Genomic DNA, 25368 nt, shown 5'->3' on the forward strand with positions numbered 1-25368 from the left:
ACCCCTTTTTTACAACTGTTTTTGCAAATCATAGCTGTCTCAATATTGAATGATGCTCCCCTTACATTAGTCCTTTGCCTTGCCGAAATTTAGAAAAAAAATTGAACTGTTGAATACATGAAATGGAGTCACAAATTAGCTGGCGGATTCCAGTCTTTATTTACAATTTTTACAACAACAAAAAATGTACAAACAAAACTGGACGGAATTTTTAAAAATTATTCAAAACGTATCCAGAAGCTAACTCTTAGCAGAAAATGTCATTATTTTTGACAAGGACAGTTGGGAATGTGAATATAAGGCAGGTTAGCAAATCTATGGGTCGGGCAATCCAGTCGCAATTGTTCTCATGGAGGACTTCAGGAGTATTTGTCTTTCCAATGTAGTTTCTGAAGAACCCCAAGTTATTTTTTTTTTAACAATGACCAGCATGTAATGGAGTACCGAATTGTGATGTTATTTAGAACCAGAAAGGGTAGTGCAAACGAATGGAGTACGCACGCGTGTTGGTTCACGGGCTGAACCACGCGCTTATATGTCTTTCACACGCATTTTGTGTGCGAGACGTATTCACTTCGGTACTCCATGGACAGACACATTGTAATGACCTTTAATTACCTTTGACCTTTTTGACCTGTTAAGGAGCAAATCCCAGCAGTCCTGCATCCACCAACTTTTGAATCTTGGCTCGCATCTCGGGGTCAGCTGACTGGAGAATTCTGGAGGGCAAGACAAGATTTAGGACAGGAGTTTTAATACTGTCAATTTATTATTCAAATATTAAAATGAATTACTCTTCCAGGCCGTGTGTTGAGAAAATAAGAGAGATACTGAGATTTACCTTTGTCCTTGATCCAGATTATTCCTCAAGGCTTCCATTAATCTCTGTATCTTCTTATCCATCATGATCTCTCTGATCTCGGGATCGGATAAGATCTGCTGCATCTTGGCTTCGTCTTCCGCCGTGGCTTGCTTGGGATTAGTGCTGCTCTTCACTTTGATGTCGGCTCCGTTAGGGCTGTCGTGGGTTCTGATGGTCCCTTGAGGGGGCGGGACTGATGAAGGAAAGGAGGGCGGGGAAGATCCTCCCATAGTGGAGAAATGATCACCTGCCAGGACCAGGGAAGTGATGAGATATCGTTAATTGCAGAAAATCATTTGAAATGTGAAAGCTATAATGTTTGATTAAATATGCGAAAGAAAGAACACTAGCCTAGCTTACCAAGCAGAGCTGAGAAATCTTTCAAGAACTGCTGCACCTCCGTATCATCCTTGTAATCCTGCATAGCCTGGTGTGGGTTGGTCTGGAACTTCTGAACGGCTGAAGCGAATCTAGGATCTGTCAGCTGCTTGGCCAGACGAGGATGCTTCTCAACATTTGATAGGAGATCGTCAGTGACCCACTCTGGTAAGGAAACAAAAAACCAGGGATGCAAAGTCTTAATCTGCTGATTATACTGCTCTATTATTAAGAATTCAATTATGAAGATGACTTTTGAAAGATCTGAAGGTTTTCATGGTGACTGTCACAAGTGACTGCGTATATTTTCCTTAGTTTCATTTATTCATTGAACTGATTTATTTGGTTGAGTGGTTTTGAGTGTTTGTATGGGTGTGTGTGTGGATTTAGTGATAGGTTGTAAGTTCCAGTGATGAATATTCAGTATTGTTGAGTAAGCCATTCATGGTATGTGGGTGTGCCAAGGAAAGTGCTTTGTTACCCGTGTGCGCCATAGTTAGCAGTATGAGTGATTAGTAGAGTATGAACATTTGCCAAATGCCTTCCAAAATTCCTTGCATGGGAGTGGCTTGGGGTTTTGCCTATGCTTAGCTACTGCAGGCACTTGCTCGCCAGACACACGAGAGAGAGGACCTATTTTGTCCTGAAACTAGAATCATACAGCTAGTCTGATTTTTATTGCCAGCTTTAGCCTGAACAGCCAACAATCACAGTTTTATACTGACAGTCTGTGGTCTGCATAAAAAGCTGACATTGTATGCAACTCCAAGAGAGTTTCGAAGATGCTAACTGTAAGTTTAAATTATTTTCTTTGCCCACTTTATTTCTTGTATTAATTAGAAGTGAAATTGATTTAATTGCAAAATCTGAGATTGAATTCTTTACTTGCTAAAAATGGTGCGGAATCTTAGTGGGATTTTGGCTTGTAAAATTTCTAATCTCAGATGGCACAAAGAATTGGGAGATATTTCTACCGAGTAGAGTGAGCCTCGCACTTCCCTGAGGAACTGAAGCTCTTGTCCAGGACTCCTACCTCTACCGGACCCCTTGGACCGAAATCTGAGTGATGCTGCATAGACAGTTGGCAGGCTGACAAGGATCTGGCGGCAGTCACCTTTATGATTGTATAAAATAACTGGCGAAATACCATAAACTTGATTTGGATTTTGAATGTGAGAGTATTAATATTTTTAAATCAACAAGATTGAAAGAAGGATTAATAATTATTCAATTTTCCCGAAGATAATATTTGATGTGGTATTGGTAATCTAAATGACTTGCGATTAATACAGAAAGAAAAAAAGGTTGACCTAAAATTGAAGAAGTGTTTGAAACAAAATTGAAGAAGTGTTTGAACAAAAATTAAGGAAGTGTTTGAACCAAAATTGAAGAAGTGTTTGAACGAAAATTAAAGGAGTGTTTGAACCAAAATTGAAGAAGGGTGTGAACCAAAATTGAAGAAGTGTTTGAACCAAAATTGGAAGAAGTGTTTGAACAAAAATTAAAGAAGTGTTATTGAAAGAGAAAATTGTGATAGAAACAGAAAGGTTTCAACTTAAACAGAAGAGAAAATTGATAAACTTGAAGTGAATTACGATTTGTGAATTTTGAGGTCAAATTGAAGACACAGTGATTAATAAGTGAATCTAAGAAACGAATTGAGAAATTTTGAGATTGAACAAAGATTTTGTGATTGAATTTAAAGAAGTGAAAGTTTGAAACTTCACGGGTTAATTGGTGATTTGAAGTTGTGAATTGTTACAAGTTGAGAATTAAGGTTATTAGAATTAATTGTGGTGATAAAACACTAAGTGTCAAACAAGGAGTGTTTGAGTTAAAGATTCATGAAATTTGAAGGAAAGTGCAGAAATTGAAAATTGGAGAAGAATTAAGAGGTGATGATTTCAGAATTGAAATTTTGAAGAATTGATAGATTTGATAGAATTGATTGATAAATTTGATTTAAGTGATCAACCTAGATTGGACTATGCCATTTTGTGGAATTGAATAATTGAATTACGGGTACAACTCATCTAGATATCGTGAGCTATTTTACTGATTAGATTTCTGAATGCATTGATTACTGAATTTTAGAATCTCAAATAATTTTAGTGCAGCTCATGTAAAATCCTCTTTCTAATTGTGACGTCCATTTTATAACTTTGAAATTGTAAATTTGGAGACGAATACTTGAGATTTTAAAACTTGTCTGGGCCCAAATTTCTGTTCGATTATTTGAGTGTAATTTCATATCATAGTTTTTGGAATTGGTAAATTTTGATCGTGAATAAGAGACGGTTTAAGTGAATAAGTTTGAGAACCCACGATTGAGTTGACCTTGTTTTTATTTGTCTGTGTCCCCATGTACTTGGCGTGTTCAGTTCCCTCTAAAATAATGTCTGTAAAAAACCTCTAAGAGGTAGTGTGACAGTGACGACAGCAACAAGATAAAGTTTACTGCTGTACTATGAAACTAATCTCTTTTGTGACTTTGTGAGGTTCTGAAAAGAGCCAAGTTTCAGACAGTACATGTATACTCTGCCGATTGTCAGGAGACTGAGGGATTCCAGTGGTGAAGGGGTGTCGAGTGGGGACTTCAGTTCATTTTTTGGACTTATGACTCAGCTCAGACTCGTGGCCTTTTAGACTTCGCTTGGCTTAGACTCGGATAGTGGCTGTCTCAAACTACGTGTCAGACTCGAAGTGAACCCATGTCAAAAAACTCTGCATAAACTTGACAAAAAAGTTGAAACTATTTTCAAAACAAATCCCACGTCTGTTGTCTGATCACTTTTAACCCTTGCCTGGGGAACTCTCTTTTAGATACGCCACAACATACAGGCTGTAAAATAATCGCAAGACACCAATGCGACAGTCACTGTATGTTCAATGTAATTCTCTGTGCAGGTGTTCTACTATAAAAACCCTTTGGCGACTAAGCTTGGCCTTTGCGCGGACTTAAAGATTTGGACGTTATACTGAGCAGGACTCAGACAAATATGAACTCGGACTTGGTTCAACTCGAGCCTTTGTGGACTCAGCTTGGTTCGGACTCGGATGAGGTGGACTCGACTTCATCACTGTTTAATATGTAGTGTTTAATCTGATAGTGTTTAATCTGATAGTCTGATACAAAATTGAATCCAAAGGAGCTGTGATCGATTCCACATAGCTACAATTTTGATGGAAACAAATAGAAAGACTGTGTACTCACAAAATGTGTAAAATACATTGCATATGTCTGAATAAATAAAATGCAAAGAGGCAGGTGGGAAAAGGAAGCAGTCGGGGACGAGAAACTGGTTAATTGTTTTACTTGGCCTTACTTAAATGGGTCACTTAGTACTCACCATCTTTTTTATGAACATTTTAGTAATTTTAGTAAAAAGTAGTTTACCCTAATTCAAAAGATAGAAGTTGATGAAATTTTCTCTGCTAAAATTTGGCTTGGACTAAAGCCTGCAAAAAAGATGGGTGAGTTTTTAAGCTCTGGCAAGAGATTCTACATGTCATTTGGTGGTTGATCGGTCTGTCTACTGTTCCCAAAAATTAAAACTTGTTTCGTTGAGTACCTTTCCTTTGCAGGAGTGGAGCAGTGGCTTTCAATGCCTCCTGTACCTCATCAATCTGATACTTCTCCTTGCTATCCCCGTCATCTTTCTTCGGTCGAATCAAGGGGATGTCTTCACCACCCACTGGATTAGGATCTGCTGCCTGTGTGGATTTGGCTGGGCTGGCTGTTGTTTTACCAGGGAAGGTGGTTTTCTTGCTGGGCGCACCGAAGAGGAAACCTTTCTTCATCCCGCCAAAGCTGCCAGTTGATGAGCTGCAATATTTCACTGGTTGGGTAGATACCTGGCTCCAAAAACAAAATTACACCCAAAAATATTGAAATTGGTAAATAAAGCAGACTTGTATATAAATAAAAAGTATAGGGTGTGTTTGATTAGCTCACCCGGATAGACTCGGGTAGTCGGGTTGGCCCCGTACTGTTTGATTAGTTCTGAAGTTACACTTGGGGCTCATCTGGGTCAGCCACCACACACCCTGCTCATGGAGCAGCGTCAGTTGTGGAAATACGTCACACGCATGTGTTGTTCATTCCTAGAAATAGACAAACATGGCGGCAAAGGCTGCGGAAATCTTAATTGGACCCAAATATCAAAAAATTGTTATGAGTTCATTGCGACTTTTGAGGCTATAATTCTAGCCAACACTTTTGAGTTTTGCATTATAGACTGAAAAGCAGTAGGCCTAAATCTTAAACTAAAACTCAATCCACAAGCATTTTGTCAGCAGCTACGGCCGGCCGCGGCTACGGAAGGGTTTGATTAGTCCGGCTGTCGTGGCTCACCGTCCGCCTTTATCTATCGATCCGGGGTAGCTACTCGAAAGCACCCATCAGGCTACTTGCACTTGTTCATTGAGGCCAAGTAAAAAAATAAACCAGTTTCCTGTCCTCGCTTGCTTCCTTTTTCCCACCCACCAGCTCCTTTTTGTATTTTGTTTTATTCATAATGTGCAAAATATTTTGCAAATGTTATCAATAGGGCCTGTATTGTCTTTCAATTTGTTTCCAGCAAAATTGTAGCTATGTGAAAAGGGTGACGGCTCCTTAGTACAATTTTGTATCAGCAAAAAAATTGAAACAATGGAAGAATTCATGCGCCATCTTAGAAAATCTGTCATCTTGGGGGAAAAACGGGGGCATAGAGCCTCCTTCATTTTTTTTCAAAAAGCCCGGATCAGAAACTATTTGGTTTTGTTTCACTCAGCCTAACTAAGGAATCTTTACTTTCAAAACGCACACGTTGTCAAACCTAGAACACACAATACCTTTGGGTTATTATACTTTGCTGATTTGGAACTGCTCAGTAATTCATTTGTTGATGATGTCGATGATGCGTTGCCATTAGCAACAGTAGGAGATGCAGTAGTCATCTCCAGATTGCTTGATGACGTTGATGAGTAGGAGGATGCTTCCTTTAGACCCTGAATCTGTTCCGATACCTCACTCATATCCTCCAAGGGAGGAATATCTGTCAACAAGTACATGAGAACACTTCCCACTAGTAAATTAGAAAATGAACAGTTTATTTCCAGAATGCGATATACACCACTCGTTCCCTTTTACCAATTCACTGTACATGTAGTTTAGAAACCTGCTTTTCCTGACTGCCCATAATCTTTTTCCACGGCTGTTATGAATTTGTTAAGAATACAATCAAGCAAAAAATGAACTTTTATGTTACGGTGGTTACAAAAACTAAAACAGCTGTTCTGGGAAGTGTAAAGGCGGGCCTTTCTCTGACTATGTTGTTCTTATCGACTTCTGTAAAGTTTCATGAACAGCCCATATATATGTCACCTTTTTAATATGAATGTGTGCGTTTGGTAACCATGGCAACAACCTCCCACATCACATGTGATGTCACTCAAGTACTCAGCAAACTGACAATGGCACACTTTTTGCATCAGCCAAGCCATTACATCAGCCACAAAAAAAAGCTAAACATATTCATCATAACTTAGACAGATGATAAACTTTACTTTGGAAAAAATGTTGCAACCTGACGCCTCTATTTTTCTTCATCAATCTGAAGGTCATTCATTGCAAAAATGATGATAATATAAGCCATGAATATGGGACTGAAAAATGTTTCCAATGTTTTTAATGTACCACAACTTCTGCCAATAGTGTGTACAAGTTACAACAACTAGTCAAGAAAATTGTCTAGACAATTTTCTTGAATCTCCATAGACTTTGTACACACTATCTATTGGCGGAAGTGGCACTGGCAGGTTGCCATATTTTTTCCTAAACATTTTCCCCATAATTTGACGGACAACTCACCATCATCACCGCCAGCCATGTTATATTATTTTCACTCCACTAATACTATGCTGTATGAACCGTCTAAAAGTAATATCTTTCAGCTTTAATTGTTTCCGCAACATAAAAGGAAGAGCAGACGGCACTTTCTCAGTTTCCGTCTTCCGTAAATTATAAAGCGCGCCACCAATTGGTAAGGTGCGGTAAATTCGCTGGTTCCCTCCCTCCCGCTATGCATCAAAAGACTTTGGTTCTCTCGTCAAAATGATGCACACCAGTTACATTCTAAGTAATAATAAGTGCGCAGTGTGCGTTGTGTAACTTTCGTCTCGAGATTGGAAGTTCCTACCCGTTTTTTTAACTGCAATCGGCGACATTCTAGACGAAGATGTCAGTTGCCCGGCAGCTTGGAAGGTCACTTCGACCACTGTTACAGGCCAGAATTGCCAGCAGCTCTTCAGAAGCTGGTTACCACAAAAATGTATTGAAGCCTTTTCTTCTCAAAACAAGTCATGTTTTGAATTGGCCCCTTTCTAGTCTACACACGTTTTTGCATAGGAATATGTGTACAAATAGGGCTCGTTCAATGACGGCCATTTCTGTAGGAGAAGTGCAACTGCGTATTTTACGCAATCTAGCACGCATTGTGCAGTGTTGAAAATGTTCCAAACACCTGCGCTTGTTGCTCGAATTGTGTTAAAAATACAAATTACAACACAGCTGACACACACATGGCCGATGCGCGTTATGCAAGTTGACGCTCAAAATGCCGATGCACATGGATGGATAGTCTGTAGAAAATGACGTAATTTGAACGAGACTTATATTATAATAGCAATGCAGTGCCAGTGATGATGTTGACCGTATTGATTCAATGACTGTGTAGTGTTGGTCGTGCTATAAGTTATAACTTACATCAACAATTATTCTAAAAAGACCCCGGCTGGCCCATATCAGCAGCACCCGATTTTATGAAACTCACTGTAAGAAACTTCTGATGCATCGTAGCACTGCAATCATGCGATGCTCGTATCCCTACGAGTACGATGCTTCGCAGCTCTACCATGCGTCGCAGCTGTGATGCGTCCTATAATCCATTTCACAAAACACGTCCTAAGTGCGATATGTGCACAACTCTGTGACTGTTTTATGTATTTAGTCAGCGTACAGTCTAACAGTAAATAGTCGTCTGATGATACTCAACAAAGGGTCGTCAGATCTCCTTTTAATTTTATTTTACAGCGTAGAACAAAATGGTGGACGTGTGACTGTGATGCAATTTTCATAATACTATATTTTTGCCCTTGACTACATACCGAGGCACAAAAAATTGCCTACCTACCTACCTACCCTAATATTAAATGCCATGTAATCGGAAGCAGAAGTATTTTATTTTTTTTGCCTAACTTAAATTCTGCAGGTGATTGACCACTACGAGAACCCTAGGAATGTGGGATCCATGGACAAGAATGACAAGTCTGTGGGAACCGGTCTAGTCGGGGCACCAGCATGTGGAGATGTCATGAAACTCCAGGTATCCTATGTGTGGACTGTGTGCACGGTGTTGAGTAAAGAAATGTCATTGTTTTAATAGGTTTTATTTTACTATTGTTGAATTCTTCATAAATTGCCCCGTTCTTTAACCTTCCTACATGTCCTATGCAAACATGCATTCTGTGCCAAGTTGTCCTTGCACAAGTTGCAGTCAAAAACAATCCAGTGACTGTTGCAACCTTTAGGGATTCCCAGCCCACATAAGCAGGATTGACGGCCTTGGACTGGTTAAGTAACTTGATAGAGCTATGGTTTGACTCTGGGTGAGTGATAAATCAACTGTGACCACAACTTGCATGCTTTGTCTGTTGACCCAGTTTGACTAGGCACAGATTGAGTGCTTGTGTGCAATCTGCACCAAGACATGGTGGCACCTGGTAATTAGTTCTGTTGTTGTAAGCCCATCTACTTAATACAAGTTGCTTTTGATTTTCTTTCAGATCAAAGTTGATGATGACGGCAAGATTGTGGACGCCAAGTTCAAGACATTTGGTTGTGGGTCAGCAATTGCATCGAGCTCACTTGCTACTGAATGGGTCAAGGGAAAATCAGTGAGTGGCTCATTTTTGTCCATGTGTTAAAGCAGTATTCTTCGCTCATAATCATTTCTGCTCAGATGTACATGTAACCTCAATCCTGCAAAATCCTCCAACTTCCGCCATGTAAAAATAGCATACATGTACAGCCTCAATACTCCAAAATTCTCTGTCACTAAGAACTTGGCACAGTGCATCCTGCGAAATCAGCGATGTGCACATTTTTGACATTTAGGGTTAAGGTTTTCAAAATATATCAGTCCAATTTTTACACCAATACATGTACATTTGTACTGGTTTTGTCTCGTGTGAATAGGTGAACGATGCCTTGAAGATCAAGAACACGGATATTGCTAAGGAGTTGTGTCTTCCTCCCGTCAAGCTACATTGCTCAAGTAAGAATATCACTCACAACTGTCTACTTTCACGTAATCAACCCAAAAGTTTCTTGAGCTTTCAGATGTAATTCATGATGGGAAGATTGTGAGTTTACCAGGCAGTACCCAAGAATCAGACCTTGAGTGCAGAAAAACATGCCAAACAAAATCAGGCCAACTTTACTCACTCTTATTAGCTGACAAAATTCTGCAAAATTTTCATGAGGCAAAGATGTAAAAGGTCCTCAGTATTTTGCCAGCCGAAGTGGAGGTTTCTATTCAATTGTTTATCCTTCTGGCTTTTAAGACAAGAAAGGGGGATCGTGTGATAGTGTACTCCTTCTGTATGTGAATGTCTTTCATTTTTAATAGGTTAACTGTTAGTGCAGACTAAACGTCAGCCTTCAGTCTCACCCAAACTTGGTGACAATAATCTTTGGGTAGGGGGACTTAAGATGACGTGTGACATTTTAGGTCAAGGTCATCTAGGGGTCATAGTTATCACCTGACTAATTGTGCTAAAATGGATTAGAACTAACATTAATACACCAAGTCACATCCTGTTATTTTTTGTCTGTCCTCAGTGTTGGCAGAGGATGCCATTAGGGCAGCATTGGCCAATTACAAGGTGAAGCAAGGAGATGAGACCAGGGCAGAAGCTGTCAACTGAGTCAGGTGCGATGGGAAGAGGCGACATAAGCGGGATCATGGGGGCTGCCATCTTGCAACAGTATCTTGAGAAATAGAATATGCATGGTTCTGTGCACCGTGCTTTGCGCTTGTCCAGATGGTGGTACCTGTGATACGGCTTATGAAAGAGACTTTTTCTTTGGGTTGGGGGGGGGGACAAGTTTGGGTGGATTAATGACTCCGGGGGGTGGGGGGGGAAATCATTTGGGAGATTTGGTATGATGCGAACTTTATAAGATTACATGTATATTATATTCATAATACATTAGCATGTGCATCAAGATGTAGGTTTCTTTCACATTTGTTTCATTTCCCTGTTCAATCGTTTGGACTATTCTGAGGCACCTAAAATGAAAGTTTGAATACTCTCGATAGTGAAGATTTTCGTTTTTCTTTAACTTTCTTAATACACGTGTATCTTATTTTGTGTAATCATTTAACTGTATTTTTCATGTATTATCAAAGCAAGTAGACCCCGTCTTTGGGAAAATGTTTTGGACAATGCGAATTTGTACAAAACATGATGGAAAAACTGTGAAAGAAACTGTGGTATGCCCACATTACATTTTGGGATCAGTTTTTCCTTTTCATGTCCAATTACAGAACCCCTATATTGGTGGAATGTTCGCTTTTAATTGCAGTGTACATTTGGGGTTCCTCAGTCCCCCAGATTGGATTTCTATAAGGTGTGTTTGGGGGTGGGTGTTTGTTTTGCAATGCATGTAAATTAAATAGAACTAAAGATTTGACTTCGTGTTTAGTTTTGTAAAAGTTTTAGCTTTCATTTTCAGATCCATTTAAGCGTTCAGCCATTTGACACCTGCCCATTATGTTTATAGACGGGCATGATTGACATGAAAATCAACAATTTTCGTTTGTCGTTTGGGAAAATTTGTAAATGGATTTAGCTTCTTCTTTTTTGTTTAAATGTGTAAACGTCACATCCTTTTATATAACATTTAACTTGATTTATTAAAACAAAGCGCACAAAGTATTGTAAATAAAACATTAACATGTGAAGGTGTTATTACAGAAATGACTGAACGTGGGGGGAATGGTACATTTATTTTAGTGGGGATGGCTCAGCTAATATAGTCTCGGTAGAAGACTGAATTTGTATTCCCTGCAGCGGGTTCAAAGTTGCGGCGGCGGTGGAGGTCTCTACCAGAAGGATCAAATCCAGTCTTGGCAATATTGGCAGTGCTACCCAGGACATTCCCAGCATGCCTCACACGCATGCATCAGCTTGAATACAGCTCACGTAGCGTGAGGTACACTCAGAACTTTCCTGGGTAGCGCTGCCGGTCTTGCCAAAAATGGATTTGATTAATTTTGTTGGGAAACCTGGCTGGTCATGGACCAGCTGTATAAAGGGAATAAAATGAAATTCAGTCTTGGACCAAGACTACTATTAACATTTGTTGCATAAAAGCCTGAACAATTTCGACCATATTTCTCCTATATCAAATTCCCATGTGTTAATTAAAATTGTGCAAAATTGAATCACGCAATGAATCCTGTGAGTTGTCTTCAGTCCCTTGCGTTTTGATGGTTTTTGAACATTCAGCACGTACGATTGTACCCCGTGGTGTATGCTGTGATGAGGCTGGCGAAATATACGTTTCTGTACTCAAAGAGACGAAACAGCAAGCTCCGAGGTGCACCATTACAATTCCTACGGGGTGTACCAGGGGTGTGTGGCTTGTGGACTGGACCACCCCTTCGGCATTGTGTTTACCCCGGGAGGTGGTCTTGCTGTAGCAGAAGTGTTCTCTGTTAAGATCCTTCGGAAATTTTAAAATACGTGAAAACTGACTCTTCGGATTGGTAGTACTCTTAATAAAAGGGGATGCCTACGGATGCCAAGGGCATGAAGGGTATACTTTTGATACGTGATAATGGTGGATCTTTTACACGGGACACATTCTGTTAAACACATTTTATTTTTTCGATTTTCATTTTTTTTTTACATTTTTAAACATCAGGCACCATTTTACATTTTAAACATTTTTCATCAAGGCCTGGCACGAAGTTTCAAAGCTTCAAGAGCTTTACTTTAATTAGTTTACGCTAATTATCCATGGCAACTTTTGCGCAAAAGTGACAATTTTCGTTAACACTCACCTTTTTTCTCTTATTTCTTGTTGATTTAATACACACTGAAACGGGTGAAAAAACAGCATATTTAATAAATTCAATTCATCAAGTGTTCACAACGAGAAACCCAACTGAAAATACTCTGCCATTTTGACGCACAGTGTTGTTTAAGAAGGTGTTCAACTTTAGATGCCGTTTTCTCCGATTGCTAGTTTTTACTGGTATGATGGGTGTTACTTCGTGGTGTAGCTGACGGTATGTCATCAGTCCTAGGACTAGAGATGCGCAACATAACCTCACCGAGGTTAAATCTCGCATATAAAATTACTGTGGGAAAACGGCTGTGAATACCCTGTATAGACAGATTTATTTTAGTGTCGTTTTATTTCTACTGGACTGTTTCATCAGTAGTGCTATTCTTAAGAGGACCCTGTATCCAGAAATGTGAGGGGAAAATATGAGAATAACAAAATATGACTTGAATATATAAGAACCCCCTCCCCGCCCCCACTCAAAAAAAGAATCATCTATAAACATTGAATTGAATTAAATCAAACTACAATTTCATTAAACTCAAACACGGAGACTTCTTAGTTTAATAAAATCATAATTTGATTTAATGTTTACAGATCATAGTAGATGATTTAATTAAATAGCTTATAAAAAAAATTAAATGCGCGATAAAAAGCTTAATGTTTCAAATCGCAAAATTTATGTAGTTAAATCAAGTTGTTATAAAATAATAATTGCAATTACTGGGGAAAGCTGGCCCGAGAAGTTTTGGCCCAACGTAGGCTAGGCTCACACTGCGCGCGGCAGTAAATTTAAACTAGGGGTGCAGATGGCGCAAAATAATGTTTTAGCGCCCTCTGTTGATGTGATATTTCAACATTTCCCTGGTTCCCTTATTTTCCGCAAGTTTGAAGTGCATTATTCGGTCACCAGCCCAGCGTGCACTCGAACAAGGACCAACCTGATTTGGCGCGGAAACGTGTGTTATTGCGCGAAGATACCACATCGAACTTGTTTGAAAATGGCAGATAAGGAACAAGGTATTTTTTACAAAATTATATTAATAACGAGGGCGATCAAAAATTGTGAATTTGGTAGAGATTTGTAAGCACATTTTACATTCAGGCAGTAAATACTAATGTTACAAAAGCTCTTTGACTTTGTGTGTTGTCATTCATTCGATCGGACACATGCTGACGACATGGACGTACATTGTCATGGCCGTGTATGCCCAGTAACCGGACACAGACAGCACCAGATACCAGACAAAGCCTAAAATAAGGACATGTAGGCCTACTAGGAGATGTGACAAACATCCAAAATAACAACTTAAAATTCTAGCCCCGTAAATGTGGCTCAAATACTGAATTTCTACTGACATGACTGACAGTGACAATGACTGAGGTACGGGTCTGACTTAGCCCTGGTGGACTCCCTTTCCTCCCTACGTTACGGAGGGAGTCCTGAGTACACATGTGCTCTCAACCGAACGAAAACATTTCTGACCAATAATTTCAATAATTTTACCTTGTTGGAGAAGCTAATTTTTACGTCGTAGTATTCTATGTGTCCTTATCTGTTAGTACGCTGGGTTCAGGAATTCCATATGCGATGCTGACTGACGTCAATCGGGAAAATAAACTCGAAAGCATCGTTAAACTTGTACGTGTTTAGTCTCTTTTCATCAGTTTCTCACCGTCGAGTCTATTCTAGTCGTACATCATGTACGTCTGTACGGTGCAGCGTGTAGTCTGGTTCCCTAGACCGGACAATTATTCTCGACGCTCATTATCACATCTGGTCCGGGGGACAGACTATGCTGCATGAATATGCAGTGCGCACGCGCGATTTGCTTAGTAACCACCCTCATACGCACGCGCACTTACTTGAAGGTGCGGTCGCTAATCCAATGACCGAGCGTGTTTTCGCGCCAGTTACCAGAAACACGTTTCGGCTTTGGTCATTGGTTGAGCGTTTTCCTGACATCGGTTGGCTGGAGTGACGTCACGGTTCCAACCAAAACTAAACAAATGAGGGCGCTTAGCGTGCGTGCGCGCTTTCGGATTGTACGCACGTACATATTTGTACATATCATGTACATTGTACATGACGTACGACTCTGGGAATAAACTGATGAAAAGCGACTACAAACACCTACAAGTTTAACGTTGCTTTGGAGTTTATTTTCCTGATTAACGTCAGTCAGCATCGCATATGGAATTCCTGAACCCAGCGTGCTAACAGATAAGGACACATAGAGTATGTAGGCGTGAAATATTAGCTTCTATAACGAGGTAAAACATAACAAAACTCTGGTAAAAATGTTGTATGGTTTCATGTAGAAAAGTCTTGTCCTGGACGTTAGTCGTATTGCAATGAAGACTTCGTCCAACCTGGGCTAGGGTCTGACTCTGACTCTCAGACTCTGGCTGAGTCTGAGACTGAGCCAAACCTACACACGCAGCTCTACTGAGTGGAGCGCTGGAACTTCGGTACCCTCCGTACAAGTGCTCCACCGAATCGGCATACTTTGACTACACATTAATTTTAAATCACTAACACATGGTATGCATTTTTGTGCATACCCTTGCCCTTGGGCATGTTTGGGAGAAAAAGCCCCCCAAACTGGTAAAGAGAATGAGAAAAACATGTTACCCCGGACAGATCCACACATTCATAAACATGCCATAACACTCCTTAAATTGTTCCCAACAAGCTGTAATTTTGAAAAAAGAACAAAATATTCTGATAAACTTACCGCTCACAATTAAATGTGTCAACCGAGTTGTGCCATCCATTTCTTGGCTAGATCGACGAGCGCGTGTGTGACGTCACTATCAAAGAAATTTATTTCAAAATTATACCATACATGTATATAAAAAAAATCCCAAATATTTATGGGTAAATGCGCTTAATCTGAAAAACATGGGATATTTCGTTTAGCATTGCTGTCGTCCTGTAGTGGCTGGGATCATAATACCATGCCCAGGGGCACTATTGCCTCTACAACAAGAAACCCAACGAATTTTAAAAATTACATTTGTTTGGCTATTTAGTTCCAGAACCTTTTGATGATGCTGTCGAGGAACGCGTCATTAACGAGGAATACAAGATATGGAAGAAGAACACTCCGTTTCTGTATGACCTTGTGATGACCCATGCCTTGGAGTGGCCTAGTTTGACTTCTCAGTGGTTGCCCGACGTCAGAAGGTGAGCTGCGCAAAATATCTACATTCAGTGTTGACCCTTCTTTTTAGGTCCAGTAGGGCGCCCCTTTTTATTTGTATGGTTCTCATTTTGTTTTGCCTCTGGAGTAGTGTCGGTCAGTCGATGAAGAATAAAAATTGCAGTTGCAGCTGTTAAGGTGGCTAAATTGAGCGATGCCAAGTGCTTATTGTCTGTACATGTAGTTTTGTTTATTGCAATGGCTTTATCAGGGTTGATATCACTGAACAAAATAATAAAGCCATCCTTGGCAAGATGTTGTTGACTACATTATATCTGCACCATGCAGCTCACTTGCGTTCAGGCTGTAGTGGCAGCCAAGACATACCAGTAAAGGTAAACCATATAGACCCCTGATATTTTGAGAGGCAACCCCCTCGCATCTTTTGGGATTGCATTGGTTGCTATACGCTTGCTTCGCCAAAACAATTGGATATTATTTTCTATGACTTTTAGATTTCACAGCCTGATTACCTGACTGTTCGTTTTTGTTTGTTAGTTTGGGCTTCAGACAGGGTCGGCGGTAATAAAGCAGTTTTTTTTTTTCTTTGGTCGGGAGCCAAAAAAAGTGTCGGTCAGAAATGAGAGCCAAAAGAAAGGGATGCCGTTATAGAGAAAGTTTGAAAAGGGGACTATTAAACAATATTTCCATTGAAAGGTTCTACTTCGGACCAACGGAAGCAGTGGAAAAAGGGGAAAAACATGAAATAAGGGCAAATCAGGAGATATTGATGTTTTAACATTAAACTAAATTATGGATGATATATTCACGCTTCATCTTTAATGATGCTGTGCCTAACTGAATGTAACAGTGTTTAAGATTTTCACAAAATAAAAAAAGGAAAGAAAAAAAAACGAGAAAGCATAAAATGTGTGAAATATTAATTTATAAAGACAATTGCCCACTGTGAAGTCATAAATCAAATGGACCACATGAGACGACTTGTTACTAATATAACGCATGCATACATCTGTGCTTTACTCTACAGGCCAGAAGGCAAAGATTACTCCATTCATCGACTGGTACTCGGCACTCACACGTAAGTAGTCCCTTCAATGTGATATTTTGTCAAGTGAGCCTTGTGGCCCATACTTAAATGTATTTTAAGGAAAAATATGAGATTAAGCTTTTGTACAGGCTAGTCACCAACTGCCAGAACTAGTGCTGAGCGAGTAACCCGATTATTGAGTAGTTGCGAGTAGTGTTTGCTACTCATTGTACTTGTGGTTTTTCATCTACTCTATTACTCGTCGTGGTGCGAGGAGAAGGAGGTATTCGTGAGTAGCAATTTTGTTTTACAAGTGCTGACATGGTTTCTGCTCCAAACTTGTCTTTTGTCTTAATACATCCCCTGCAATAAAGGAATCGCTACCTCCATCTGTATCCTTGGGATTCCACTAGCTCTCTCAACAAATACATTTTCAAGTACAATGAGCCAAAGTTTTGCATAAGTGAGGGTATCTCAGTGCTGAAGAATGTGGTGTCTTCCATGCTGTCAATTCGTAGTATCTTCCTTCTTAGTAAATGTTTATGCCATTTTTTCTGTATTTATGGGAATTTAGTTAACTACTTGCGAGTACATGACTACTCAGGAGTAATTTCTCTGCGAGTACTCGGGTAGGAAAATCCACTACTCACCCAGACCTAGGCCCAGAAACCCTGTGGATTAAACCACATACCTATTTTTGTAACTGTCAAAACCTGTTGAAGGTGTTTGATAGATAGGGTGTCTTTGAATACTGCAACAACTTTTACTGCAATTGTATAGACCTTCAGCGTAGCAGCCATTGCCCTCTAAGAGAGGGCAATGCCTTACTTTTGCTGGTATATACATGAGTGAGCCTTTTGTGCATTTATTGTTACTGAATCAAATCAATCATTGCCAGGCACTCGACAGTACTCAAACCCACCATAGCTAGTACTGCGGGGCAAGGTACATGTATGATACGTTCAGTTGGCAAAATTACCAAAGTGTGACAATTGTACCAATATCAGCCCAATTTACAAAACTTTTAAAAACTGTCACTTGATAGACATAGACAGAGAGGGTATCTCTCCATTTTGTCACTGAGAAAGGGAGGGTTAAACTTGTAAGCTGTGTGTTGTTTCAGTGTTTACTGATAACTTTTGAAAATGACTTGAGCAAAAATGGAAACTTCTTGTGTAGCTGAAAAGGTAGTAGTGAAAGTCTAGCTGTAAATGGCTTTCATTTTATTGTGCAGTGTGTGTTTATCACATGATTACATATGCTAAAACAAGGCAATGAAAGTTTGTTTATCGTTCATTGTTCTCAGTTTTGGTCAGTTTCTTGTTACAATGTATTTGTCACAGGTCTGACGAACAGAACCACTTGGTGATTGCCAGCGTTCAGCTGCCAAACGATGACGCTCAGTTTGATGCATCTCATTATGACAGTGAAAAGGGAGGTAGGAAGTGCTGCTTTATTACAACCCTCCTTTTGTTTGATCAGTCACAGACAGTCAAAAATTCCGTCCTGTTCCCCTGCCATGCCCTCTACACAGGCTAGTCACCAACAGTCAGATCATATTTCAATAGGAACCGTGACTAGTCAAATTCCATCAACAGACAAAAGCACGTGACTGGTAGGCACAGCCGGCCTGTCAATCTCCCACAGTCAAAGCATAGCTACATGTACATTGTATATCAGTTTTCATAACAATCACAGCCAGTCAATCCTGCTTTATGAAGGCAGAGAACACTCAACTGTTAAAAACAGTTACTTGATTTATTTTGACTGCTGGGCGTGCCTTGTTGAAATTGCCAGCCAGAGAGGGAGGGTTAAATTAGAATATACAGTTCGGACATATTTTTCTTCACAATCATTGGTATGTCATTTTTGTGCAATAAACATTTCTTTATTTGCTGTTTTTATTTTAAAGAATTTGGAGGATTTGGTTCAGTTAGTGGCAAGATTGAGATTGAAATAAAAATCAACCATGAAGGAGAAGTGAACCGGGCAAGGTACATGCCACAAAACCCAACCATCATCGCTACCAAGACTCCCTCCAGTGATGTCCTGGTCTTTGACTACACAAAGCATCCTTCCAAACCAGGTAGGTTCTTAACCCTAGGGTTTCACCACACCAAATGTTTAAATTTCTGTTTACTTCTGGATAAGCATCCTGGTTTGATACAGCTTCAATGATTCTTTTCATGATAATAACGGCCTGATTCGATTTAATTTTTGTTCAGATCCCAACGGCGAGTGTAAACCCGACCTTCGACTGAGAGGACATCAGAAGGAAGGCTATGGATTGTCCTGGAATCCTAACCTGAGCGGTAATCTCCTCAGTGCTTCAGATGATCATGTGAGTGTGGCTACATTTGAATTACTTAATGATTAAAAATTGGATACAACCTTTTGTTATATTGATTTGTGTTAACACTTGGGTTAACCCTAACCCTGCTAGATGCAACACAGGCTATCAAATGTAAAAGTCTGTGGGACTTTGCTGCATTGAGCCATCAACACCAGTGCATAAACGGCCAATTCTGAAACAATGAGAGCTAGTCCTATTGAACAATGCCACAGTTATATCCTACTGCAGTTGGTGACCACAGACTCTGTGGCAGTTTGGTCTTGAGACTTTTGACCTGATGGATCTTGCTACACTGAGCAGGCTTCTCACTTTCAAAAGTGTTGCATGTTGCTGCGTTTGGCAAGGTTTCTAGCCAAAATACCCTAGGGGTGTGTGTTCAACAGTGAAAGTAAGAATGTTCCGTTCTTCAGCCCCTTAAAGACACTAATGGTTTCAAATTACATTTTTTTAGACAATCTGTTTGTGGGACATCAGTGGTGACGAGAAGGATGTCTGTGTTGTTGATGCTAAGACAATCTTCACTGGTCATTCAGCTGTGGTGGAAGACGTCTCATGGCATCTTCTTCATGAAAGTCTCTTTGGCTCCGTTGCAGATGACCAGAAGCTCATGATGTAAGGAGTCATTTCTTTCAATATCTGGCATAAATTGTGGACAAGTTCCTTCCCAAAAGGCCAGTTACACCAAATCTTAGTCGCAGGATTCTAAATACATTCCCAGCATATTATAGGCCTCCCAATAAAACCTTTAATTCAATAAAACCTATAAAACCAACATTTCAACTTGGGAGCCTATTTTTTTTTGTAAGTAACCTTTTTTTTTAAATTTTTTTTTTTTAAATTCCGCCACACTTATTTAACAAGTTTTTGTGAAAATTTTAAAATAATTTGACCCACAGTTTAGTCAGGGTTCCCGTGGTCATGGAAAAATCATGGAAAGTCCTGGAAAAAATGTCCTGGAAAGTCATGGAAAATTAGAAAAATTAAAAAGTCATGGAAAAGTCGTGGAAATCAAGATCATGTAAGGGATATTTTTGATGGGCCGCTTAAGGATGGCTGTAAGGGGAGGAGGAGGCCATTATTAATTAAAACTGGTCTTCAAAGGCTAACAAATGGTTAGCCTAACATCAGTGGTTCATATTATCAAACAACTTTTCTCTGCTTAATGGCGTTAAATGTCATGGAAATGGCCTTATTTTAGTCCTGAAAAGTCCTAGAAAAGTCCTGGAATTTGGTTTTCAGATTTCTATGGGAACCCTGGTAGTTAACATGGTGCCAAAATAACCACATTGGCAATATACCTCTGTAAGAATGTTTTACAAGTGGTTCAGAATTGGGCAGTTGCATGGAGTCCTGCAAATTGGTTTGAGTTAATTTTATCGAGTGTGGAAAACTTGAGGTCAGCTATTTGCCGTATTCCTGCTACCTCATTCTGAAAAATAGTACCCTAAAAACCTATGAATGCCTGTATTTTGGCACTTGTAAACCTTTCAAAACCTATGTTTTGATTTTCAAAACCAAATAACAAACTTATATTGATAAAGAGGGGCACTGCTAGGCCTGATTATTTTACTCCAACAATAAGCCATTTGCGAGTGACCTATACCCTGTGGGATTTAAATTTGAAAAACTACTGACTTGCTCAGAATGCTCGGCACATTTTAACTTTGAATTCTCTAGACCAAAGACACTGTTGCTAATCGCATGCTGCGGGGCAATCTCTTGCATAGTTACGTAAGAGACGCTCAGCACCAATACATTGTTCACAATGGGTGAGAATGGCACAAAGACACCAGACCATTCCGGAGCTGGGGGTTGCTAGCGTAAGGCTTGCCTCGAATCACGTGATATAGTAACAGTCTTTTGGGTCGGGAGGATGCAAAGTTGAAACTTGCAAAGCATTGGATTAAGTCAGCGTTCCACATTTTATTCAAATTTAACTCGCAAATGGCTTATTGAAGGTATTAGTTTGTGAGAAATGTTGATAACTTCAGTGAGGAAATTCCAGGGAAGGGATATACAAGATATGTAATGCTCAGTGGTTATTCATGTTTCACTTACTGATTATAATTATTTTCTGTATGTTTTGCTAGCTGGGACACCAGAGTCAATAACACATCCAAGGCAAGTCATTCTGTCGAGGCTCATACAGCAGAGGTCAACTGTCTGTCCTTTAATCCTTACAGTGAATTCATCTTGGCAACAGGATCAGCTGACAAGGTGAGTGTCCGATACCACACCCAAAATCTGAATTCATTTGTGTCATTAACCATAACCCCCCAGGCTCTTTTTGCTAGGAACCATCCTCAATCCTCCAAAATCTTGCACTTAAGTTCAAATGAAGGATACCCAGCGCCTGAATCTTTCAAAATTGCCAAACAGTCCCGCCTCTCAAAATGCACTCGTCATCATTCCTCCAAAATCCCAATCCTCCTCTTCAAACACCATTTATCCTCAATCCTCAAAAATCCTCACGTTTCTCAAACACAATTCATCCTCAATCCTTCAAGAGCCTCCAAAAATGCCAGGAGGATTTTGGAGGATTAAGGAGGATTAAGGTTAAGTATTTAAAAGAGTTTGGCGAAAATTTGTCAAAATTTGAAAAGCCAAATCAAACACAATTGATAGTACATGGATTATATAATGGCCTAAATTAGGCTCAACCTTGTAGCTCAATTTCTGTTATTATGCAACGACAAAAGTTATGGGCTTCGTATGTGAACTTTTGAGAGCTCCGAGGACGGGACACACTGCGTGGTTGGCGCGCATACAGCAGGAAGTACGCACGAAGCCATAATGACTTTGTGTGAACGTTTGGCGTCGTCAGCAATGCGTTGAATGTCTCTCCCAGTAGTCTCCCCCAACTCTCCCTTTCTTACCGTTGAGGGGGTACTGGATCATGCCACACACTTGGCAATCGATCCAGCCATTGTTAATGTATATGTGTTCGAAGCAAAGTAAATCATTCGGAAATTTGGTCAATAAATGCTACCTCACAATGGTCAACTGTTTCCCTGCGGACTGTACTGCAAATACAAGTCACACCTGTAGATTTTTTCCCCACTTTCCTAACGAAAAAATGCAAAATGCTCAGAAAGTACACAAGTCCATTGTGAGTGGTGGCATGTTTGCATCGGCGTGATCCAATTGCTGTGCCAAGAACCTGTTTTGGCGGATCTTTCCTAATCACTTTGATAGTGAATACAATGGTCAGTGGCAATATAAGGGTTCATCATCACCTTTTGAGGGACTTTTTCCGATCGGCCACAGACTACATGCAATCTCCTGGGAAATTTAGGAAAGTATTGCTTGTATGTGTTGGGGAGGAGGCCTGCAAATTTAAGGGCATGTGCTCTAGCCTCCATGGCTGCACCATTATAATAATGGTCATCTTTAGATTGTTGGCATTGCCCAGGTTTATATGTGACTGGTTTGACAGAACTTGCCAAACATTTTATCCAAGTAGAAATGAAGTATGTAATGATGGTAACAAGCCATTGCATATTGCAAAAAAAAACAAAAAAACCCAAAAGAGCGGAAAGCATGTTTTAATTGTGAGTCTTGTTTTAACTTAATCCAGACTGTTGCATTGTGGGATCTGCGTAATCTGAAACTCAAGCTTCATTCCTTTGAATCGCATCGGGATGAAATCTTCCAAGTCCAGTGGTCACCTCATAATGAGACCATCTTGGCGTCCAGTGGTACGGACAGACGACTCAATGTATGGGACCTTAGGTAAGTTCTGTCGGTAAAGATTTTAATACTACAGCTTTTTAGCAAGTTTGGTCAAGGAGCATTATTCGACTAGTGGTTGATAAGCGACTAACTTACGCCTCGGCACTAATATCAACGTGCAAATGTCTCTAGTCAAATGATGGTCAAAGCATTATCACAAAACGTCTTGGTCGTGGCTCCCTGCTGTGCTTTATGATGCGCACGGTTATTGGCAAACCAGTGATTCAACCGTGCCCTGTGCTTCCGTTCTAAAAAGTCGACTAGAGTGTCCAACCATTCTGCATTGGAGTGAAATTAATGGAACTATGGTTAACCATGGTCCTCGTTTGGCTTCAGAAGCATCAACCTAACTATAATTCCAGGAATCTCTTGTGTGTCTGTCTGTATTTTAATTATCTTCAGAATCTTCAGAAGTTGAAAATCTGCAGGTGTATTGCTCAGGATCCCAGAATGTGCAGTGTCAAGTCTGAGGTTGTTTGGATGAGCGGTTCTCAAAAAAACTGCAAAAAAGTAGCATTTTATGAGGCCTAGACCATACTAACGTGTATATACAGACCGTGCCATGCACTGCTGCACACTTTGAAAGGGCATTGTATTCTTTACCGCACCACGGGTACGGGTTAACACGCGTGGAAATGGTGGTTGGCTGTATGGGCTCCACCATTTCTTGAAGGGGGAAGATCGTGCAATGGTGAGGTGGGGCTGGACCATTTTTTGAAGGGGAGGGTCGCGCAACGGTGAGGTGTAGATGTGGCCCGCTGTTATACGGGCACTGCACTCTATACTGCCACGTTTGCGGGTCTACCAGAGGCCAACCAATTTGCCCATTCCAAACAGGCACGTTTTGAACGGGCACTGCACTAGTTTCTTTAAAGTTAGGCAAAAGTTTATACTTTATCTACTTCATGTAAACCCTGTCTATAAACCCTGTCCAACACAACTACTTGCAACAGTTGTCAAACAAAATCCAATTGGTCAAACATCCCAAGCCCGAACTGCCTCAGAGTCTTTGGTTTCCAACTGCAATGGTTTCCAATTCCAATGGGACTGGCCCGCATTTTCTCAGAACTGGTAGTTTTAGTCCAATGTAGCAAAGTTCCTCAAAATTTCGCACCGGTTGCACTATGTTGCATCTGGCATGGTAAGGGTCAAGGGCTTCTACATAATTCTTGAGCTGAACCAGATGGCATTTAAAACACCTGTTATATAAAATTGATAATTTTGATGTTCCACTTGTAGTAAAATCGGTGAGGAGCAGTCAGCAGAGGATGCTGAGGATGGTCCTGGTGAACTTCTCTTCATTCATGGCGGACACACGGCTAAGATCTCAGACTTCTCCTGGAATCCCAATGAACCATGGGTCATCTGCTCGGTATCCGAGGACAACATCATGCAAGTCTGGCAAATGGTAAGTGACATGTAGAAGCTCTGTTGCCAGAGCTTAAAAAAATCCAGAATTTCACTGTAAGAATATTATTTTCACAATATCTTGATGAGCTTTTGTCTTTTGTCACTTGGCTCATCAAGAAATAATAGGGAAAGGAATCAGATTGCAACTCCTTAAAAGTTGACCTCATTGTCTGTAATTCTTGACGCAGGCTGAAAACATCTACAATGATGAAGAGCCAGACACCCCTGCTGCTGAATTGGAACCTCCCACTGCACAATGAGACCGCCAGCCTCTTCAGTCATCCAACTTTATTTCCAGATCGTACCATCTTCTGTGTAGGGACCCTTCTGTAATGATTGCTAGGTGGATATATATGTTAACCCGTTTGTATTAAGACAAGCTGTACAAATATTACAATTTGTTAAAAGGGAAACTTTTCAGTTTGACATCTTAGGTAATGATCCGTTCTTAGTATAAAATTGAAGTGGCTAATTGTACAATTCATATACTATGGGCTCCGTGCACAAGTACTCCTTCAATGGCCAGAAAAGGAGAGTTGGGGGAGACCTAGACTGGTTCCCTGTCCATCCACTGTGTATTTCGAATGATCCAAAGTTATTGGTGGCGTGGATTAGATGAATTGGGAGATCATCGCAAGTTAAATTCAAATGTATCTACGTGCCGACGATGACGCTGTGGCTAATAGATTTGGCACATTCAGGAAGTTGTGCGTATTTCGTGTGCGAATCAGTACAGCAGTATGCACACGCTGTGTGTCCTGTCCTCGGGCTCTCAAAAGTGGTAAACATGTGCCCTCTATTGTTGCCGCACGGAGCCCATGGGCAGAGCATCCCTCAGTTAATAAACAGATCAATTTTGAAGTGTCTTTTATTTGATTTTGAGTTTTGCTGTCATTGTTAATGGAATACACAACATACAAATGGATCTTTTGGCATTTGACATATGAGAATAACCAGCATATGAATTGCCAGTTTATCACAGTTCTCCATTTTTCCCCCGCATTTTAGTTTATCCTTGCTTTTGATGAAAAAGTACCACACTGTTCTGATTTGTTCACCAAGTACCAAAAACTACAACTGTATAAATATAAATACCAAGTCTCGTATGTACATGATCTGCACTGACATTTGATTTGGGAAAAACGGAGCAATAAAGAGTTATGAAGTCCTAAAACACATTTTAATATAAAAACACATTTTAAAATTGCCTGTACAACATGACGAAAGTTTGTACTATAGAGAGCTCTGCAGTGCAGCCATCCCATTCCAAGTAACCCCTTTTATAAAGTCTGTGGTTTAATAAAGTAAAAAAAAAAAAAA

At 40.1% G+C, this 25368-nt stretch overlaps 3 protein-coding genes across 3 annotated transcripts; 2 read left to right on the forward strand and 1 right to left on the reverse strand.

Annotated features, from left to right (window-relative positions):
* Positions 1–55: 55 nt before the first annotated feature.
* LOC119730362 lies at positions 56–7284 on the reverse strand. Its single transcript, XM_038203217.1, has 6 exons — positions 7095–7284; positions 6077–6279; positions 4813–5095; positions 1223–1405; positions 842–1109; positions 56–719 (listed from the first exon to the last, which is right to left on the reverse strand). Exons 1-6 carry the CDS (start codon positions 7111–7113, stop codon positions 638–640), a joined length of 1038 nt encoding a protein of 345 aa, XP_038059145.1. The 5' UTR covers positions 7114–7284; the 3' UTR covers positions 56–637.
* A 66-nt stretch (positions 7285–7350) lies between these two features.
* On the forward strand, positions 7351–11745 carry LOC119730363 (iron-sulfur cluster assembly scaffold protein IscU-like). Its single transcript, XM_038203220.1, has 5 exons — positions 7351–7554; positions 8494–8607; positions 9068–9178; positions 9480–9558; positions 10125–11745. Exons 1-5 carry the CDS (start codon positions 7462–7464, stop codon positions 10208–10210), a joined length of 483 nt encoding a protein of 160 aa, XP_038059148.1. The 5' UTR covers positions 7351–7461; the 3' UTR covers positions 10211–11745.
* A 1488-nt stretch (positions 11746–13233) lies between these two features.
* LOC119730364 (histone-binding protein RBBP7) lies at positions 13234–25368 on the forward strand. The gene is made up of 11 exons (XM_038203221.1): positions 13234–13379; positions 15396–15549; positions 16554–16604; positions 17897–17991; positions 18466–18639; positions 18779–18894; positions 19358–19518; positions 20997–21123; positions 22484–22638; positions 23878–24046; positions 24237–25368. The coding sequence occupies exons 1-11, from the start codon at positions 13361–13363 to the stop codon at positions 24306–24308; spliced, it is 1293 nt and encodes a 430-aa protein (XP_038059149.1). The 5' UTR covers positions 13234–13360; the 3' UTR covers positions 24309–25368.

This window comes from Patiria miniata, unplaced genomic scaffold (genome assembly GCF_015706575.1).
Source record: "Patiria miniata isolate m_02_andy unplaced genomic scaffold, ASM1570657v1 HiC_scaffold_22, whole genome shotgun sequence".
In the NCBI taxonomy this organism is placed as follows: domain Eukaryota; kingdom Metazoa; phylum Echinodermata; class Asteroidea; order Valvatida; family Asterinidae; genus Patiria; species Patiria miniata.

Bases quoted from the DNA above. Each gene is read 5' to 3' on its own strand.
- LOC119730362 (XM_038203217.1), bottom strand. The intron at 1,406-4,812 runs GTACTCAACGAA...TTTCCTTACCAG, and splicing joins TCCACTCCTGCAAAGGAAAG to AGTGGGTCACTGACGATCTC. The intron at 1,110-1,222 runs GTAAGCTAGGCT...TGGTCCTGGCAG, and splicing joins AGATTTCTCAGCTCTGCTTG to GTGATCATTTCTCCACTATG.
- LOC119730363 (XM_038203220.1), top strand. From the start codon at position 7,462: ATGTCAGTTGCCCGGCAGCTTGGAAGGTCACTTCGACCACTGTTACAG. The intron at 7,555-8,493 runs GTATTGAAGCCT...TAAATTCTGCAG, and splicing joins AAGCTGGTTACCACAAAAAT to GTGATTGACCACTACGAGAA. The intron at 8,608-9,067 runs GTATCCTATGTG...ATTTTCTTTCAG, and splicing joins GAGATGTCATGAAACTCCAG to ATCAAAGTTGATGATGACGG.
- LOC119730364 (XM_038203221.1), top strand. The intron at 18,640-18,778 runs GTAGGTTCTTAA...ATTTTTGTTCAG, and splicing joins AAAGCATCCTTCCAAACCAG to ATCCCAACGGCGAGTGTAAA. The intron at 21,124-22,483 runs GTGAGTGTCCGA...AACTTAATCCAG, and splicing joins CAACAGGATCAGCTGACAAG to ACTGTTGCATTGTGGGATCT.